General features: G+C 45.6%; 1 protein-coding gene across 3 annotated transcripts in view; it reads right to left on the bottom strand.

Moving 5' to 3' along the window:
• Positions 1-21,121, bottom strand: part of SCUBE2 (signal peptide, CUB domain and EGF like domain containing 2) — a 76,778-nt gene that overhangs the window by 41,255 nt on the left and 14,402 nt on the right. The window contains exons 5-14 of one of the 3 annotated variants that reach the window (XM_022563174.3): positions 16,304-16,429; positions 13,868-13,984; positions 13,047-13,136; positions 8,167-8,283; positions 7,086-7,208; positions 4,530-4,646; positions 3,063-3,185; positions 2,520-2,636; positions 2,174-2,260; positions 357-461 (exon numbers count right to left, since the gene is read on the bottom strand). In XM_022563174.3, coding sequence (XP_022418882.2) covers positions 357-461; positions 2,174-2,260; positions 2,520-2,636; positions 3,063-3,185; positions 4,530-4,646; positions 7,086-7,208; positions 8,167-8,283; positions 13,047-13,136; positions 13,868-13,984; positions 16,304-16,429 — 1,122 coding nt within the window. The remainder of the gene's footprint in view (positions 1-356; positions 462-2,173; positions 2,261-2,519; positions 2,637-3,062; positions 3,186-4,529; positions 4,647-7,085; positions 7,209-8,166; positions 8,284-13,046; positions 13,137-13,867; positions 13,985-16,303; positions 16,430-21,121) is intronic. The other 2 variants (XM_022563176.3, XM_089915185.1) reach the window with 2 other exon arrangements.

Here is a 21,121-nt window from a genome sequence, read left to right as displayed (position 1 = left end):
GAGCCAAACCTTTTTTTCATTTCTTTGGATTCAGATTTTGGATTATTTTAAGGAAACTCTAAGGTCTAGAAAATTTAACCCAGTATGATCACAAGGTACTAATGCATCTTAAGCCCTCATTGATTCCTATTAACTCACAGCTTTCCCCAGAGCTTCACTCTTTGTACCCTGCAAAAGAAACCCTGAAGAATAACTCCAGAAGCATATGGAGGTGCCAGGAGAGGCTCTTCTTCATCTTGTGAAGAGAGTCCACAGAGATTCTGAACTGTTTGATCCCATCTGAATGGCTCGGCTCATTACAGGCCCCTTTCCCACCATGCAGGCAAGTTCCCTGCACCAGCCATCTGATTCCATACCTGGTAGTACTGGTCGCAGACCCTCGGGAAACAGATCAGCCTTTTTCAAACTACACTTGCCTTCATTTAGCTTAAAGGTTACACTTGTCCTGATGGTGGCGACATCTTCAGAAAGAAACAAGTGAGAGATGTTACCTTCAGAGGCAAAGGAATGGAAACACCAGTGGGTAATGGAGAGCTGTCCATTGCTGGAAGTACACCCTGAGCCCCTCTCTTATGCTGAGGCCAAGAAAGTTTGGGATTGGGGAGCGCCCATTCCCTTGGACTGGGAGCACCAGGAGCCTCCTAAGAGTTACACTTATCGCTCCATCTGAGATGAATCCAGGGCTCAAACATAACAAAGGAAGGGCCCAAAACAGCCTCAACGGTGAGATGAAAAATGAGGTCATTTCTGTGCCTTTCCAAGAAGGAAGGCCAGAATCCCCCAGTTCAAATTTGAGCAAGACAGCTGAGGGAAATGGAAGGGCACATTCTCCTAAATAAGCCTGTCCTGGGAGGACAGGGCTGAGGGAGCCACCATTCCAGACAAGGATGGCACTCACTAAACGTGGCTAGGATTTTCAGGGTCTGTGAGGGAGCAAGTCCTACTTTGAGGGTCTCATATGGAAAATTCTGTTCTCCTTCCATGGTCAGTCTTAATCATGTTAGGCTCTGGAGCCAATGACCAGGATTCAAATTCCAGCCCTTCGACTTGTGATGAGAACTTGAGCAAGGTACTTAGTCTCCCTAAGCCTCAGTCTTCTCATCTGTAAAATAGACATAATTACAGTCCTTACGTTACCGGGCTGTTGTGAGGATTAATGAGATAATGCAAAACAAAAAGTGTTTAGCCTACTGTCTGGTACATAGTAAGAACTGAATAACTGTTAACTATTTGCTTGCTCACCTTAGGGTGGCCTTAATCTCCAAGTGATCATCACTACGACTTTTGGTGAAACAGACCGTGAAGTCCCCTCTGGCTGGGTCCAAACATCAGACAAGAGGGGCAGTGAAGGATAATGCTTAAGACTCTGGACCCAAACTGCCTGGTCAAAATCCTGGCTCCACTATTTCCTATCTGAGTCACTCTGGATATGTTATTTCACCTCTCTGAACCTCAGTTTCTTCATCTGGTTAATGAGGATAACAGTAAAATTGCCCCAGAGGGCTGTAGTGTGGATTAAATCAGCTAATACACGTAACACAGCGGCCGGCATGTTTTAACTGCTCCATCAATTCACACAAGCTGTTATTATCATGCTTTGCATCTCTATCTTTGCTTATATACATAATATGGACATCAAGAACCATTTCCTTATTCAGATGTTCACATGACATCATCACAGATGTTTGTCTAAATCTGGGAGGACAAGGCCTCTTAAAAGCTTTAAATGTCCTTCTTTGTCTTTTGATAAAGGGTTTGGGCCCCTTTCCCTGGTCAGAATCCTTGCTCCCCTTGTCATGTCCCTGTCTCCACTGATGCCATGTGCCCCAAGCCCACATTTTCTGCCGAGCCTCTGAGGTGCTGTATGGTACAGGGAGTTGGGAAGACCTGCGTCTCCTGGTCCCAGAGCTACGTGGGCCTCTGCCCAATATGATGACCCACCAGGGCTGCATGGAGCCTTCCAGCACACAATGGACACTCAGTAAGTGCCTGTTATGTGGCGAGTCAGATCGCAGGCACCAAGGCTACAGGTAAGAACAATCTGTAACGTGCTTGCGGCATCAAAGGGATTAGGAGAAAAGAAAACAAAGCCAACGCCCAAGAACAGTATCCCACAAATGAAGCCCATTGAACACGGTGAGCCCCAGAGACAACACGCAGGTTTGGTAATTACCCCCGAAAGCAGAGTCATTTGATTTTTGCTGTTTGCTCCTGAGAGGAGAGGAAGAGCCGCAGGTGACAGAATAGGCCTCTTGCAGTCCTGACAGATAGAATGTGGATCGTCAGCAGGTAAGCAAGGTTACAGTCTCTCCCGGTGGCAGCTCAAGTTACCCGCAACCCCACTCCATGTGAACCACTAGAAAAGCCCCCAGAATACAGGGTCTCAGAGCATGGGCCTCCAGTGGTGAGGGGGCAGCTGGTCAAAGACCTGGAAGCCCTTTGAAGCCATCTAACACCTGAAGGCCAGGAAGGCCTGGCCCTGGCATGAGGACCTGCCCCAGGGCCTGGGACCCACTCACCTGAAGAGAGGTGAATGCCAGAGAGACATCTGAGGAAGCACCTGTCTCCTCCACCACTCTTACCACACTGCAGGGACACGTGGGGTGATACGCTAGTGGGCAGGACCCCCTCCACTTCTAGACAGGACAAAATACAGACACTTACAGAGAGAGAAGGTGTGACAAGGGCGGCTGAGTCCCATGCTCAAAGGCCCCAAGAAGAGAAGGTAGTGCCGATGCCCAGCACATAACACAGACACCACGTTTATTCCCCCCAGGGTAAAGGAGCGCCTTGTACTCTATTCTTTTCATGCAGAAAAGCAACCAGGAAAACGAAGTGAGTTCCAACCTACGCAGAAGCACAGAAGGAAACGCCCAAGGGCCTGCAAAGTATCTCCTGTTTTTGAAGGATTTAAAGAATGGCTGCTGCAGCTCGGGGGAGGAGAATGCAGTGGATGACTGGTCAGCCGCACTCCGGGTCCAGTGCGACCAGGGGGACATGGGAGAGTGCTGCTGGGCCGGCGGAGAGCCCGCGCACTGAGCCCGAGCCTCGGCGCCTCTTACCCACACAGTCTTTTTTATTCCAGTGGAGCTTGTGTGCAGAGTGGCACCGGCATTCGTAGCTGCCCACGGTGTTCACACAGACCTGCTGACAGCCTCCGTTGTTGACGCTGCACTCATTCGTGTCTGTGGAGCAAAACGCTCTCCTGTCACAGCAGCCCTTTGCTGACGCGGCTGACACTATCCCTCCATCAAAGAAGGAGCAGGAGGTGAGTCACACGGCTGAAGCTCACTGAACTAAGGGAAGGTGCTGACCGCCTTCAGAATGTGCACTTGGCACGCACGAGCTGACCCACTCCCCACTCAGTGGTCTTCCTGGCACGAGCCTCACCAGCATGGACCAAACATTTCCACCAGTAAGGACACTCAGAAGGGGTCATACTCTATTTTCAGGTGTCAAATTCAGACACTGCACAGGCTTCCAGTTTAAAACTCCACCATCCTCCTGGGCTACATCCCAAGAGAGACAGAGAGAATTAGGATTCCCCACTTGGCGGTTCATATAGTTGGGATATAGATAAGAAAAATGACTTGCACTAATCCTCATCAACGTGAGACTGAGTCCAGGTCAGAAGGTGACTCCAACTAAAACCCAAATACACGTCCATATTCAGGGAATATTTCCTTGGGGTTTCTTGATGGACTGGAAGGGCATGTGTTCAGCCATGCCAGAGATGTGTCGAAAAGGAGAAGAGAAACAACACTATCTACAGCAAATCACGACTATCCATTCTTCTTAAGGACACAGGAAACAAGGATGGGGCAGGAAGTACTAAAGCCAGTGGTTCCCACATCCTCAGATCCCCAAAATCACCTTGAAGCCCTAGACTTTTAGAATAAGAATCAGAATCTGTGTTCTCAAAGATTGCTGAATGGATCTGATGATTAGAGACAGCAGAGTGACGCCAAATCTGACCTAAGCCATAGTTTACTTAGCTGCAAGGTCATGAGACATCAGAACATGTTGCTGCAAGGGCTCAGAGCAGGGAGACAGAGGCCATGGTCCCACTTCCAGCTCAGAGACCTGCACAAAGACCAGCTCAAAGAGCTCAAACCAAGCTCCGCAGCCAGTTCCTATGCACAGCAGAGCTGTGGAATCGGTTGGTGCACTGCCAAGCCTCTCCGAGGGCCATGACTTCACTATCTTGGGAAGTTCCAACGGACAGGGCACCAGCTCCTGAGAGACCCACCCACTGTCTGAGTACAACTGTATCAATAAAGTCCATAAAGAATTCACAACTGAAAGAGCTCAGCTCTTCTCTCTACTCCATTTCACACGTGACGAGTTAAAGGGATCAATGTGGGATGATTTCCCATAGCAGCTGCTTCCCTCGAGTCGATGGACTCCCTACTACTGTATAGGGCCTGGTATGTCCGGTTCAGCCCCCAAGGTAGAAAAACTGGCCCTGATCTGGGGAAACCTTAGGAATAAGGCCCAGCCTCATCCGACTCTAGAGGGATTCCACTCACCTCCACAGTGGGTAAAGCCATAGAGGGTGTACCCTTTGTTGCAAGCACATGCAAATGTGCCAGGGTGGTTGATGCAGCTGTGGTCACAGGTCCTATCCAAAGAGCATTCATCCACATCTGTAATTGTCAAAGGGAGAGGGGAGCTGAAACCAGCTCTGAGGGACAGTGGAGAGAAGAACACACTTACAAGAACACCAGTTGCTGACCAATAACAAAAACAACAACGTGAAAATTATCTATCAGTTCTCCCTGCTCACTTGTGTTAAACAAAGTGTTGAGCAGCCCACAATAAGTATACTCACAGCCAGGACCCTTATTTCCAAATTCTGTTGCACACTGCACTTGCCTAAAAGCTCAGTTGGTCTCTCTCACCCATGCTTATCTGCAGGGCTGAATAATTTAAAATATTTAAATGAAGTCAAATGAGATAACATAACCAAAAGGGGTTTGTAAACTATTAGGGTGCTGCCTGTGCATTATTACTGTTCTATTACTAATTGGTAAAGGAGCAATAGTAATTTTATAAGCTATGGCCAATTAAAAGGAGAAAACACTTAAGCTGGAGATAAATCTAGCTCCTATCTCTTTTGGGTCTTGCCAAAATTCATCTTCTGGCCCCAGGAGGCCAGTTGATCCTGGGTTTTAATGCCCTCTGCACTAAAAGAATGCATTAACATTAACATCCTCAGTAATTTTCTATTGCAGACACTGAAATGTGGTGCTTAAGCACCAAACAGGATCCTCTTGGCCAATCCCTTGGCTTTGTTCCTCCCCCATGGTTCAGTTCCAGTTCCTCCCCCATGGTTCCCTCCCTTCCCGGTTCAGCATGAAGGCATCCTTGGCTGCAGTTGAGGTCATGGAAACTAGCCTCAGGAGGCTGTATTTGTCAGTCTAATCATCTCTTCTTCCCTGGTCTGGTTCTTACATCTTTCCTGTACACTAGAATCTCAGTGCTTCACTTCCTCAACTCTTTGGAAGATTTTAACAGAGTTATGACTTGTATCTCCAAATGGATAAACCAGGACCAGCACAGGACTCAGTGGAAGCCAACTACACCACTGCTAGATCCCTTTTCAACACCAAACGTGCCACGAGAAACTATGTTAACAAAAAACAAACATTTGGAAGGGACTGGAGGAATGAAAAACATGAAATAAAAGAGGGCAAAATCTTAACAAAACCTCTTCATCCGTAACTTTTCCCAGGAGTCCTGACAATTTCTTTAGTAAGTTTGTTCTGTGTAAATATTTGTTCTACCAAGACTGATCAGTGAAAAATGAGAAAAAGTCCACTTCTTCTGTAGTAACTGATATCATTCTATGAATTCTTTTATTAAGATCAGCCAGTTACCGAGAAAGTGGGCTCATTCAGTAGCTGACTTTGGCTGCTCACAACAGGCTTTTGCTTTGTCAAAAATAAGCAGATCACTTTTCTAATTCCTTTTTAACGTGTTGACACAGCTTAAATAGTATTTCTTGCTCTATACATTATGAAACATTATGTGGAACGGCAAATTTTCCTTCCAAGTCAAACAGAAGAAAACTGTGCAGTAGTCATCTAGAGTGAACTTGCTGAATTTAAAGGGGTGTGAAGTGTCTGACAAATTACGTACCAAGAAGAAAAAAACAAGAGAGAAACCTAATTCACACCATAAGATTATAGAAAGGTAATGTTGCATCTTTATTATATGAAGTGAAATCAGATACTACTTTCTGATTTTGATTTAATCCTGGGATTTCTAACAAAATAAGTTAGGCTGTTCTTATTTTCAGCAATGGATCAGAAATAAATGACAGTACGTCTTTCCTGAGCGTTTCTTTCTATATGTCAGTGGGGCATAAAATGTGCTCAGCTGAAAATATAAATGATGCCCCCAACCCAAAACAGCTTATCACTGTGCAAAACACTTATTAATATCAACAACTGCTACCCAGAGAAGTTCCCTTGCTGCGCCCCTTATATGGGAAGGATGTGTCTGAGAAGGGGTCTGAAATCCTGCCCAAGGACTGCCCAGCCTTTCCTCCACTTAATCCCCTCCCTCCCTCACCCTTACCCTTTCCCCAAACACCAAAGGCTGGTCATTCAAACAAGGCCTATAAGGAAAGGACCAACTGGTTGACCCCAACTTTTTGCTGAGAAAAGGTATGTTAACTAAATCAACAACTTTTTGTCACCAAATTTTGTTAGAAAATCCATAACATTAAAGGGAATTTTAGAAAGGGAAAATTATTCATAATTTCAACATCCTAATGCAACCCTGCTTGCATTCTGTGATCCATTCCATTTCTAGCAGCGAGCTACGCTGTAATCACACCACATGGGTTCACTGAGGTGTTCTCTAATCATTAACAGCTTAATTTCCAAAATATACCTGTGAGCTACCTCAGTGTTTTTATTTTACTTAACAGATGAAATAAGTGAAGCACAGGGTGGAGGCTGGATTAATGACTCCGTAGAGAAGCCCAGCGAGCCAGTCTCTGTCCAAGCAGGGTTTCGTCTTCTCCAATCCAACCAGTGGGCATTACACAGCACAGCTAGCTACGTTTCAGCACATACCTTGGCAAGACTTCTCATCTGTTAATAATTTAAATCCCTTTTTGCAGCTGCAGTCAAAACTGCCCACGGTGTTTTTGCAGAAATGATCGCAACCTCCATTGTGCGTCTGGCACTCATCAATATCTGTAACAGTCAAGCATCGGCAAATCAGACAGCGATACTTGCCTCCTTATCCACAAATCCCTGAAGTGCTATTGTGTGCGCTTCGTTATTCTCTGAAACAAAACAGACCCATAAAAGCATTTAAGGATGTTTGTTGATGTTTTTAAACTTACACACGTTCTCTTGTCTGGCTTAACCTATTTTGAAAGACAAGTGCCTGGTCCCCTGGAGAACTCTGACTTACACTGTCCCTCCCTTGACTAGCATTAAGGAAACAAGCTATGGGAAAGAACGGTGATGTCCTATTATATTCTCATCCTTGCACAAGTCTCTCAAGATAAGATGGCTTCCTTTCCTATACTTCCCATTCCAGTTTAATGATTAAAGTTATAAGGAGCTAGAATATTTGTTTTGGCAAATTACACCACGATCAAATAGCCTCAATGCTTTTAAGTGATTTCTGACACTCAATTAATTTTATCTTTTCTCAGTTTCAACTGGTAACTGGTTATCTACTTTTTTATCACGTTAAAGAACTAAGCCTTTGTACTCTGGCCCATGAAATACTCGGTCATTGGGGTCTCTGTGCACCAGTACAAGTTAGTTGTACGGTTATTCATTGTTCTCTGGATAACAATCTTGGCTGTTATTTATATAATAATCTCTAGACTGTTATTTATGATATGATGATATTATCTCCTGCAAATGAATGTTCCCTTGAACAACTGCTTTCTTCTAATAAGGCCACTGCCTGAAATGGATCATTTGATGTTTGTAGAAGCTGACCTTCTCAACAGTTAGTGAAATTAAGCTGGTTCTAATTAAGCTTACTCAGTTACAACCTTCTACTAGCCCAGGGAAGAAAAGCTTCCTTTTGATCAATATGAATCATAAGCAAAACTGGAGTCACTCAGGAGGTGTGGAGGGGAAGAGCTGCCTTTACTCCCACACATTAGCCGCATGGAGAGGCACAGGCTACCTTTACAGGTCTTCCCATCCAACTGGAGACTGAATCCGACGGGACAACTGCAATGAACACCTGTCGAAGTATCCTTACAGGTGCGATCACAGCCTCCATTGTTGACAGCACACGTTTCTGCCAAGGAGGTAAGAAAAAGGCAGTTAGCTTCCTAAAGAAGTGCTCACACAGCTGGGAAGAGAGGGGTATTGGTGCAGTGTTAATACTTGACAAAAATTCATGAAAGTCAGGAAGCATGTGGGGTCCTCATGGTCATATCCCAAGCCTCTGCCACCTGCAGGTGAGTTAGAGGGAGAACAGGGGCAGCTCCTCCCCGCACCCATCTAAATAAGTGACATCTCCCGAGGAAGTCTGACAGGGTGAGAGAAGGGGAAAGATGTCTCTGCCAACCTGCTGAGCCTTTTCAGTGGCAGATTTGAAGCCACTAAAAGCTCCTGTTGATCGACAGCCAGTGACCTGCAAGTATGACCACATCTAGCAGCCTAGATGTGAATGCAGAACACAGCAAAGGGGGATGTTCCTTCCTTTATCCTGAACCTTCTCTATTCACCATGTGTAATGGGCAAAGCAAGAGAGGGTAAACGTTGCCCATGCCACCCATTCCCTTGCCGCAGACCAATGACTTCCTCCTGGCAACTGCCGAGTAACTCAGATTAGAAGTTTACCTTTCCTTGAAAGGAGAAAGACCTGTCATAGTTACATGAAAAAGCAGCCACAGTTGTTAAATCATATCTATAGAGATGAAGAACAACAAGCTAATGGCCTTCTATTTCTGTATATCATGCATGAATTCCAAGTAATACACAAATGTTATTCAACATTCATTCAACGGTTAGCACTTACGCATCCAGAAACTGATTTCACTTCCATAGCTACCTCTGTAAAGCCTCGGGGGTGGGGAGGGGGGGGCGGTAAACTTAATTCTGATTAAATATGACAGATAGAACATGTATGTTCATCTCTGTTTCCTCACCAAAACTCATTAAAATGAGAGTAAATAATTTTTTTAAAGTATAAATCCTTAAGGACAAATAAAAGACAATAGATGAAAGATGTCAAATCTTCTGGAAGTGGCATGTCAATGGAGGAACAGTAACTGGCATAGCAGAAAGTTAAACCCTAGCAGTGGGGCTTCCCTGGTGGTGCAGTGGTTAAGAATCTGCCTGCCAATGCTGGGGACACGGGTTTGAGCCCTGGTCTGGGAAGATCCCACATGCCGCGGAGCAACTATGCCCGTGTGCCACAGCTACCGAGCCTGAGCTCTAGAGCCCGCGAGCCACAACTACTGAGCCCATGTGCCACAACTGCTGAAGCCCACACGCTCTAGAGCCCATGCTCCACAGCAAGAGAAGCCACTGCAACAAGTAGCCTGCGCACCACAACAAAGAGTAGCTCCTGCTCGCCACAACTAGAGAAAGCCTGCACGCAGCAACGAAGACCCAACATAGCCAAAAATAAATAAAAATAAAATAAATTAAATTTATTTTTTTAAAAAAACCTAGCAGTCTGCAGAGTGATGCCAACAAGTGGTAAGCTCATCTGAGCCACAGAATCCCAGAGAGGCTCAGGAACTGGAGGTACTAAAGTTAGTCTAGAGGCAGAGGTGAGGATGGAGTTAAAAATAGGAAGATTGATTGAGAGTCTGTATAACAAATAGGCTCCCAGATCCCCATCTTAATTCCACAGCCCACAGCACATCCCTATTTGGACTAAAGCAGATAAATTTCTTCTCTGGAAAAGGGCACCAGTAACAGCAGAGGAGGTGCTGTCAGGTGAAAGTCTATACTGTGAAAAAAGAGATCTCAAACTTTCACCCCCTCTGCACCCCAGTTCCCAGGACACTGGCAGCCAAGTCTAAATCCCCTCAGCAGGAGACTGAAGGATTCCTCTCCAGCCAAACTGACTGGCCCAAGTGAAAAGACCTATAGATTCTGGCATTTGAAGATCTCCAAATGAAATGACTAAGCCACTGCCTAGTCAACCAAGCATAAAGCCCACCAGCTGACAGAATATCCAAGTGGCTTTTCAATATTCCACTATTAAATAAGAAAAGTCAGCCAAGGATCACCGGACATCTCAGGAAAGCCTCTAGTATTAAATAAATACACCAAATCAAACAAACAAGGGAAAAGGAACCTGAGGGAAGCAAAGATAATACAGGGAACAACAGAGAAGTTAGAAAATCTTATCATTAATTTCCTCAGGGAGGTAAGAAAAGCATCCATGAAATAAGAACAGGTTCCTACAACAAAAGACCAAAGTAAAATTCTTAAAAAATTAAAATATGAAAGCTGAAATTTAAAAAGAACCCTATAGAAGGATTAGAAGAAAAAAATGAAAGATCTCCTAGAAAGTAGAACAAAAATATCAAGAAGAGAAAAAAGAAGAAAATTTGAGGAGCAATCCAGGAATTACAACAGCCAGCTAATAGGAGTCCCGGAGAGAAAGAGAAAAGTGAAGAAAGTTATCAAAAGAAAAATTTCTCGGAACCAGGGGATGCGAATGTCCCTCTTGAAAAGGCCTACTCAGTGCTCAGAACAACAAGTGGGACAAATCCCACAGTGTGGACATTGTTGTGAAATTTCAGATCACCAGGGACAAAAAGGAGACCCTGAGAACATCCAGAGAGAAGCTCTCGTAGGTTCCATACGAAGAATCAAGAATAAAAGTGACTTAGACTTCTTGAAAGAATACTGAATGCTCAAAATGATAGAGCACTATTTAAAACTCTGATGGAATATTTTTCCCAACTTTGAATTCTATCCTGAGCCAAATTCTCAAGAAAGGGTGAAGGTAGACTATAAAGGCATTTTCGAGTATGCAAAGTTTTTAAAAAATCTATATCTACCCATGTAAACTAACAAAAGAGAAGACATGGGATCCACCAAAACAGGGGCATGGGGAAGGGAATTCCCAGGCTGTGGCTCAGGGAAAGGCCAGGATGACAGAGGTGCAGCTGGCCCAGGATTCAGGCCCTGCTAGAGCAGGGTGGAAGCCTCAGAAGGGACTTTTTAAGAAGAAAATAGAATTGATAAGTTACCTGCTGTATTTGAACATATTGTAAAGGTTTTAGAGCTCCGCCAGAAATTTGCAAAAAAAATTGGTAAGAGGTACTAAGAAAACTAAGCAAACAAAGAAAACATAATCATAGCACATTACATGACTCAGGGGTGAATCATATTTAGATATTCATAATATGTAAATTGTGATAAAACTATATTAAGGATATGGGGGAAGGGGACAGAAGGGAGATATAACTTATTCTTCTGTGGTAGGAAGTCAAAAGCTAATATCTAAAACTGACACATCAAGGGAATTCCCTGGTGGTCCGGTGATTAAGACTCTGCACTCTCATTGCCGAGGGCGCAGGTTCAAACCCTGGTCGGGGAACTAAGATCCAACAAGCCGTGTGGTGCGGCCAACAAAAACAAAAACAAAACAAAACAAATAAAACCTGACACATCAAGAAATAACTGTAGGACTTCCCTGGCGGTGCAGTGGTTAAGAATCTGCCTGCCAATGCAGGGGACACAGGTTCGAGCCCTGGTCTGGGAAGATCCCCCATGCCGCAGAGCAACTAAGCCCGTGTGCCACAACTACTGAGTCTGTACTCTAGAGCCTGTGAGCCACAACTACTGACCCCGTGTGCCACAACTACAGAAGCCCGTGTGCCTAGAGCCTGTGCTCTGCAACAAGAGAAGCCACCGCAACGAGAAGCCTGCACACGGCAACAAAGAGTAGCCCCCGCTCGCTGCAACTAGAGAAAAGCCCGCACACAGCAACGAAGACCCAACGCAGCCAAAAATAAATAAATAAATTTATAAAAAAAGAAATAACTGTATACATTTCCCTTTTCAGAAACATGTGGGAGGGGGAGTCAGGAGAAGAAGAAACAACTAGGAGAACTGAAAATTGTGGGCCCTGGCAAATGGCTAGTTAGGAGACAGGGAAATGATATATTGCTTTACAAGCTTAATAGTGCTAATTAAGTTTTTAAGGTTTTTAATATTATTCATATGTACTATTTTAAGGCAATTAAAAATAATAATTTTAATAGGGAGAAAAGAGCTCAGAAATGTCACCTGCCTGGTAACCAATGGCTGCTTAATACCTTACCTGACTATTAAATCCAGAAGCTATCAAAAGATCAGTTTTGTTGAGGCCAGGCTGAGCTTTCTCCAGAATAATAACGTCAAATGATCTGATGCCCACCCTCACAGCCACCGCTGAACGTCTGCAGTCACCTCCAGCTCCAGCAGACCGGCTGCCAGACCTTCCTGTGTCCCCCAGCCAAGTGCCACTCTTCTCCATTCATCTCTTCTGCCATTAACATGGGCTGAGTCCAAAATAGAAGACTCAGTGGACAAAACCCCAGCCAAATTACCATATGCTAAATAGGGGCTGCCCAAAATGCCTCTCTCGTCACAGTTACTCAGAGGGCGGGTGGTCTGACATGCACTGACCACCCACTAAGCCCCAGACAGCGGACTCTGGGCACTTTTGCATATTATTGTCTTAACCGAGCTTCCTGATAACCCTAAGAGGTCAACTGTATTACATCCATTTTAGAGGAAGACCAGGACACAGCGGCTCGGGACAGTTTGCCCAAGTCTCAGCGCAAGTCTCAGCAGCGTTATGACGCTAACCCAGTTATTCTGATGGCTGGGCCGGTGCTCTTCCCACAATACCAGGGGTCCTGGATGGTGACTAAGCAATAGCAGTGAGTGGAGAGCAGACACACCCTGGCTGGACAGGAGCTGCTGACTCTAATTCAGCTGGTCTGAGGGCACATGGGCCCCAGGTTCAGGCCTGATGCAGTAAGTTGGGGGGGGGGGGAAGGGACAACGTCAGTGGCGGGGGAGGGTGGACGAGGCGCCTACCCATGAGCAGCCGCCGTTTCACCCGTTTATCCCCATCTGCCATGGATGTGGCATTGCTCTCCATCACCTCCAGGGCAGCGTCCTCTCGCTCTGCAAGAGATGCAAACAGCACAGTTCTCAAACTAAATGAGTCAGATTGTTCATCCCCTGCACAACCACTTCTGTGGAAATCCCAGACATGAGAACAATGTGAGAAATGTGACTCTGTTCATTCAATAAAAATATGTTGTAATGAGGCTCTGTGTTAAATGGCCTCAGAGCCTTAATAGACATTAAATATGGAAAAGATTTTTTTATTCTATTGTACTAACCAGAGACCTTGGGGAACACAAGCTTCAGATTCACTCCAGAACCCTCAGTCCAGGACAAAGAGAATCTTGGATTGGGGAACATCTGAAATGGAGCTAACAAAGCACACGCCATGAAGGGCAGGACAGGCAGGCATCCCACCAGAAATATGCAACCCTGGCTCCTGCTGATGGCAAAGGCCACCTGTCATCATGAACAGCTAGCTTTAACTTTGCATTGCCCTGGCCTTTTGGGATGTGCTGTTCCGATCTTCAGAATACCAGCTTCAGGAGCAGCCTAATCCAGGAGAGGAAAAAGGGCTTTCCAAGGTTTCACAGGGAGAAAGGGGCCCCCAGTCCAGGCCTAGACTACTTCCACGGCCACATGTGAGGCAGCATGGGACATGCTTGAGGGCATGTGCACTGGAAACACCCTGCCTCTAGTACTAAACAATATTAATCGTTAGGATTAGGGCTGGGGTGGGGCGAGCAGGCTGGGGAAGACCCTAACCCAGTGTTGGGGTCACCATTCACCAAGGCAGCTCCTTCCATCCGTGTGCATCTTGTACTGGGGATGGCAGCTACACTCTGGGCCTGCAGCAGTGTCCTCACAGGAGTGATGGCATCCGCCGTTTCCATGGTTACAGGTCACTGAGAGGAAAAAGAATCAAACCATAAAGCACGGAGATTTCCACAACTGGGGCTGTATTTGCTCCCGAAGAACTCTGATTTTCATTCAGGAAGTATTTGAGCACCTAGCATGTGCTAGGAATTGTGCATAAAAGAGAGAACCTTGACTCAGACCACGTCCCCGTCTATATCAACAGGTAGTCACGATATGACTTGTAGAAATGATTAATGACAGATTTAGAGCAACGTTATACAGAAAGATAGACATGGGAAGGTCAGGGGAGATTTTTCACTATTTAAAGGAAATTATACCAAAAGATTCCAGACTAGTGCTTTGCTCTATCACGAGAAGTACTAGGGCGTTTGGAAATGCTATAACACTTAATATCTGGAACAGACAATATTTAATTTGTATGTATATGTTAGGATTTCTCTCATCAGATGCCATGTGCATTAGTTAAAAGGGAGGGTAATCAGAGGAAATGATGACTCTTTGCACACAGTTAATGCAACATTAACCAATAATTACAAAGCTTATGTATGAACACATTGATGACAAGCCAAGGGGGAAAAAAAAACAACTACAAAACTATCTATTCATCAAACTCAACAGTGGTTACCTCTGGCAGAGGAAATGGCAAAGGAAAAGGGGGAAATGTTATATGTTTCTTTGGACTGTTTAAACTCTTACACAACCATTTTTAATTTTCTAATTTAAAAGAACTAAAAACATATTTGCACTGTGAGAAAAAACTGTTCTGTGGCTATAGCTGTGTAAAAATTGTGTACGCATATCAACAACAAAATAGGAGTAGGAAAAAGCAAAACAACTGATTGTGTGGTGGAATTCTGGATTCTTTATTATATCCTCAAGTTTTACAATATCTGAATATAATCTTATAATATTATTTGAGCAGTGATACCTTAAAAACGTTTTAAATTTTTAAAAGTAAGTTTTCAGGTATTCTACTGGCTCCCAAAAAGCTGTAAAATGCTGAGTCTCACTCCACAGGTGACTCTCCTGTGGAGACCTGGGTCCTCCTTTTGAAGACAGCTGGAGCCAGCCCCACTTTTAGGGGCCCTGTGAGGCTGTCAGAACCTGTTGTTGGTGACGGTGGCATCAGCCCTGGTTTGTCAGGCTTTGAGGTTGCACTCTGGTTTGCGATGGAGACAACAGAGGGGAGTCTCTCACCGACGAAACTGCCTCTCCTTCTCTTAACCACTGAGGTCTGCTCACTGTAAACAACCATCCCCAGCAAACTGCAGGCATCTTCTAGAGGGTCCATGACTTTGGGAAGAGTTCCTACAGGGAAAGCCTCAGTGTTTCCTCTGGCGTAAATAGCGGTTTAGAAGCACCTTTAATGGCTGGTTGTTTCCTATTATCCATTGGAGCTATTACTGTGTTTCCTCATCGTGTGGCAGCTGCGTCTGGACTGTGTACACCATTCATTGACTCATCCATTAAACAAATGTGGATTGAGCACATCCAGGGGAAGACTGAGAGGCAAAAGTAAGACAAGATCCCTGACTTGGTGGGGCTCGTAGTTGGGGAGACAGACACATAAATTCAACTCCAGATTCAACCCAATCGTGTGGTTGAATCAAACACACGATTCAACCCCAGAGTGCCACGTGCTACCATCAAGGAATAAACAGCGCTATGGGAGCCAAAATACAAACTGGCTGCCTTGTCCGAGGCCATCGGGGAAGGCTTCCGAGGTTATGTTTCATGGTGACCAGGAGCACAAGCCTTACAGTTAGGCAGGCCTACATGTGAATCCTACATTTGCCACTTACTTCCTGTGTGACCTTGTAGCTTTACCTTCTCCACGATTTTCTCCACTTAGCTCATAAGGTGGTGACTGTAAGAATTAAATGCAATATGGCACCTCTTTAGACAAGGCTTTGCACATAATAAATGCTCCCCCAAAGTAGCTATTATCTTTATCATGATTAGAAGTTAGGCAGGATATTAAAAATTGAGTGAGAATTCACCAAGCTAGGAAGGAAGGAAGGCTTAGAAAAGCCTTGGAGGCATGAAAGAATGGGGGCTTTCTCCAAAAGCCAGGAGTCTGGGGTCCAAAGAGCTGCCAGATGAGGAAATTTGACTCTATTCTACGGGGACAGAGAGACCTGGCCCCCAACATTCACGCTCCTTACTCCTGAGTGCTATTTCCTTCCGACTGGTTCTTTTAGAAAACATCATTTCCTTTCCCTACAGGAGATTACCCTCAATATCTCACGTGACTGCCCTCCCTGATGTTTCTGATGCTGGCCTGCGCAAGACAACCTCTGGGGTAGGATGGTTCCCAGCACAGCTGTGTGCCAGTCTGTACTTACAGGTGCAGTCTCTCTGGTTCTTGGCCAGCTCAAAACCAGGCCTGCACTCGCAGGCAACGCTGCCCCTCGGGGCCTCCTTGCAGATGTGACTACAGCCGTGATTCTTATTCATGCAGCTCAGACCCTCTGCAAAACAGCAGCACGCAGCCAGTGACCAGGTTGCAACAGAATCCTGACCCCGGGAGTGAGGCAAGGGTCTGGGGGGTGGGCCACAGACCTGCCTGCCTGGGTGTCCATCAGTCCCATGTTTTAAAAGAATACATCACTCAAATCAAGCCAGGTCATTTAACAGAGATATGAAAACTTTCTTACGTCACCCAAGAGATAGGATGTTTCAATTCCCCAAAAGAGGTAGGAGCTCTCCCAATACACTGAAAAGAAAGTACCCACCAGGAGGGAATTCCCTGGTGGTCCAGTGGGTAGGACTCTGAGCTTTCACTGCCGAGGGCCCGGGTTGAGTCCCTGGTCGGGAAACTAAGATCCCGCATGGCATGGCCAAAAAAAAATTTAAAAGAAAAAAAGAAAGAAAGTACCCACCAGGAGCTCTCTGTTGGGTGTGGAATCAGAACCTGTGGACCCCAGGAACATGTCCTCAGACTCTTATCTCTGCCATGTTGTTACCCATGCTGATCAAGAATACAAACAGAAAAGGAGAATCTCTCTACAAAAATCTGAAGATAGACTGATGAAGATTCCCAACCTTTTCACATATTCTTGAAGATGACTTTCAGAAAATTTCAACCCTCCACTCTACCCCCACCAAATCCACACTTTGAAGGTGACTGTGACTACTGTATCTCAGCATCACCCCATGGACACCTGCCCAGGGACCTCTCTTATGTGACCACCTTCAGTTAGTCCCTGGGCCCTCCCTCAGTGGGCTTGGAGGACAACAGCAGAGAGAACAGAGAGAGAACTCATATATGTGGTTTCCTTTAGCTGCTGTAAAATCCTTCTCAGGTATACTGTAATTTTCATTAGGCCCGATCTTGTGGTAACTGTGGTAGGAAACAGGGTTATTTTCCTGGATGGTTTAACATGCATCTAAATGATGGGGTCATAGCAAAGTAGACACCTGTGTGGTTTGCCACCATCAGGCCTCTTCTCAGTACCAATCCTTTAGGGGGCTCTGCCACCTCCCAGCACTCTGAAGGAACTGTTATCAAACCCAAGAGTAATCTCAAAACCTCTCCTTGGTTTGTACAACATTAATAAGTACGTCTTCATGGGATGCTTCTTTGCATTTGTGCAATGTTAACTCTAAAACATCTTTAAGAGTAGGGATTTTGTTCTCATTGATTCTCCACTAACAAGACATTTTCTAATACTGGAAGTGGCACTGTTTTAACATGAGTACAAAAAGCTTTCATTCAGCTTCGCTAGGATCCAATACTGTTCCGTATTGTGCCCCTAAAACCTTAGCCAATTGGTTCTAATGAAGTCAAAAGTCATTTCTCTCCAGTTCTCACCATGGGGCCGTTGATCTGTGCTTAACTGGAATGATTGTTTTAATACAAACAGATGTCATTCCTATTCCAAAAGACAGAGCAACAGTTAATACATCCCATATTCTCTTAAAACTATCTTGTTTTTTACCTGACAGTTACAAGCTGTTTGAACTCCACCACTCAATCTGCTGGAAGTTGCTGGGATTCATTCACCCGTGCCAAGGGCTGCTGTCAATTAACACAGAAAGAAGCTTGCACGGGGTCAGTGGAAAGCTCTGTCTTTGCTCTGGCTGGTGACTTCTGAAGGCGTTATTTGCTCCCAGTAATAAGATGGCACAGAAGGTAAGAGTTGCCTCCAGAAGCAGTGTTCTGTTCCTCTAGGAAGGCCCAGCAAGCATTACCTTTGTTCTTGGATCAGCAGAACATTTGAAGTAATAGGGCCCAGGAGCACCCAAGGGTAAACCTAACAGTGCCCAAGAAAAGGCAGCAGTAACACCTGTGAGGTACACTCCTAAACAGGTCAGCTGCTTCTTCCTCTTCTTCTTTTTCTTTTTCATTCTGTTTACAAGTCTGTTCAGACATTTGCAAAGTGACCTTTACTGCCTCAGAGCAATCCATTTACACAAGAGATATTTTGTAAGAACTGACAGTGTGCCAGATACCATGGGGATACAAAGAAGTTGCCCCCTGATGTCATATCCTATCAAGCAAGACCTAAAGTTACCAGGAGACATCGGAGGTTTAAATGGCTCTGGAAATGCTAAGGGCTTTTTAAGAGTTGACCCCGAAGCTTTTCACAGTCCCCTGGCTCAAAACAAGGTCACTGCTAGGGGTGGCAGATGTATCTGGTCCAAACTGGGAGGCCCAGCTATGGTTCTGGCTCCCCCAGAAACTGCCCTGGCAGTCCTGTTTCGGGTCGTTAGTTCACCAGGAAGGAAACAGCTCAGAACTGTGAGAAATATCCCATTCTGGTGGTCCCCAGGCTCAGGGTCTCACTGAAGAATATTTCTGGAAACCAAATTAAAGTATGCCTTGCAAATAGGGCAAGAAAAGGGGGAAACAGCCTCTGCTGAGAGCACAGCCTCTTCCTCACTAACCTGACACCTTCCTTACTACTCTAAAAAGGCAGCAGTGCAAACATCTAAAAATACTCTCGGAGCAGACAAAACAAAAGAGGAATGCTCATTTTGAGAGCCTGAGCTCCCATGAATACGCACAAAGGCAGGCTGGGGTGGTGTGTCTCCCTCTAGCCTACCCTCATTACATGGATGAAAACACACAGTCTCTTTATCAGAGCTTTGGGGTCTCTAAGGATGAAAAAAACACAATAGCTTGAGTTTCTCTCAGAATCAGCTATTAAGATCCCCTATATTAAAGAACGTTTAGTAAATAATTATTAAAAACAACAACAGCTACACTAGAAAATACTAGCTTGCGGTGTTTACCTTCTTTCAACCATCTTCAGAGAATCAGCTATGGGTTTTAACGTCTATTTTAATACAGTTTCTAAGGGTTTAATGTGCACATCAAGGAGGAAACCCTACAGGAACACTGTTTACAGATGGCTCTATTTGAAGAGTTAAAACCCTAGGATGGAAGGGGGCAGCTGCAGACCGCTCCAATCTGCTGGCTCACGCTGCCGTGAATTTGCCCAGCAATCAGGTTGAAACACAACAGAAAATCACAGAGAGTGCTTCCAGACCACAACTCAAATTCTTGTATTTTGGTTTATAGCTCCAGACAAATATGCTCATTTTAAATACTCTTCAGGTGTTCTAAGAATGTCTGAATTGTAGAAAATTTAGAAAACACAAATTGTGGAAAGGAACTGCTCTTGTATTTACTCCTGGTGTGAGGAGCCCGTGTCTGTAATCAGTCTGGGGGGCTTGGAGCCTTGTCCAGTCTGGGACAGGAGAAAGGGGCTGAGCCACTGCTCTGGAAGAGCGAGGGTGAGAGGTGATCTTAATCACCGAGAGTGGCTTCATGAGTGGTGGGACCCGTACTGGGGGTGTTCAAGCCCTGGCTTGACCTACTGGGCGCCACCCCCCTCCCCACCGCCTGAAGAGAAAGCCAGAGTGACTTTCCAGGAAGCAGCTTTGAGCAACCAAAAGGGAGAGGCCCTGAGATCCAGATCATTCGTGCTGCTGGCATCTTAGTTCAGCCTCTGACCAGAGGCAGAGCTCACCCAAGAGTCCAGAGAACCCCAGCAGGAAAGTGAAAATGAAACCTAACTGCTACTTAATCAAGGGCCACACACCTGCATGAGATAAGAGATCCACCTGATTAGGGTCAGTGTCTATGACCACCCAGCTTCCACACTGACAATGAGCAGGCTTGGGTAACAAGAGCATCCGACTCCCCATTTCTCTGACCCTTCTTCTTAGTACCCAGACAGGCCTTCTGGTTAGGGATAAGAAAGGGGCCATCATTCTTGGAAAATGAGGCAAAAATCATCTTCCACAAAGAAACCCTTGAAAAATCACTAAAACCACCACGATTAAAACAATAAATCTACAAATCTCCAAATAGTAGAAGAACTGAAAATCACCACATTCTTAAGTTATGAGGATGAATGCGCAGCACATGCCTAAAGGAGCTAATAGTGTAGAATTTGGGGCACTTCCCTTAAAAACAGGCACAGGCAACCTTGGGAGACATACAGCCATCAAAATGTGGTTCTTTGGGGACTTCCCTGGTGGCACAGTGGTTAAGAATCCACCTGCTGGGCTTCCCTGGTGGCGCAGTGGTTGAGAGTCCACAGGGGACACGGGTTCGTATCCCGGTCCGGGAAGATCCCACATGCCGCAGAGCGGCTGGGCCCTTGAGCCATGGCCGCTGAGCCTGCGCGTCCGGAGCCTGTGCTCCGCAACGGGAGAGGCCGCAACAGTGAGAGGCCCGCGTACTGCAAAAAAAAAAAAAAAAAAAGAATCCACCTGTCAATGAAGGGGACACGGGTTCGAGCCCTGGTCCGGGAAGATCCCACCTGCCGCGGAGCAACTAAGCCCGTGTGCCACAGCTACTGAGCCTGCGCTCTAGAGCCCGTGAGCCACAACTACTGAGCCCGTGAGCCACAACTACTGAGCCCACGAGCCACAACTACTGAAACCTGTGTGCCTAGAGCCCATGCTCCGCAACAAGAGAAGCCACCGCAATGAGAAGCCCGTGTACCGCAATGAAGAGTAGCCCCTGCTCACCACTAGAGAAAGCCTGCGCGCAGCAACAAAGACCCAGTGCAGCCGAAAATAAATAAATAAAATTGTTTTAAAAATGTGGTTCTTTGGCTTAAGAAAGAGCAGAGAATTAAAAGCACATCACTGAGTTCAAAGTGGCTGATGGGCCACAGGTACTTAATTCCTCTCCCTCCTGAGAA

This window comes from Delphinapterus leucas, chromosome 7 (genome assembly GCF_059928025.1).
Source record: "Delphinapterus leucas isolate spDelLeu-1000000601 "Yukka" chromosome 7, BTC_Dleu_Yukka2, whole genome shotgun sequence".
Lineage (NCBI taxonomy): Eukaryota > Metazoa > Chordata > Mammalia > Artiodactyla > Monodontidae > Delphinapterus > Delphinapterus leucas.
This window is presented reverse-complemented; position numbering and strand designations above follow the sequence as displayed.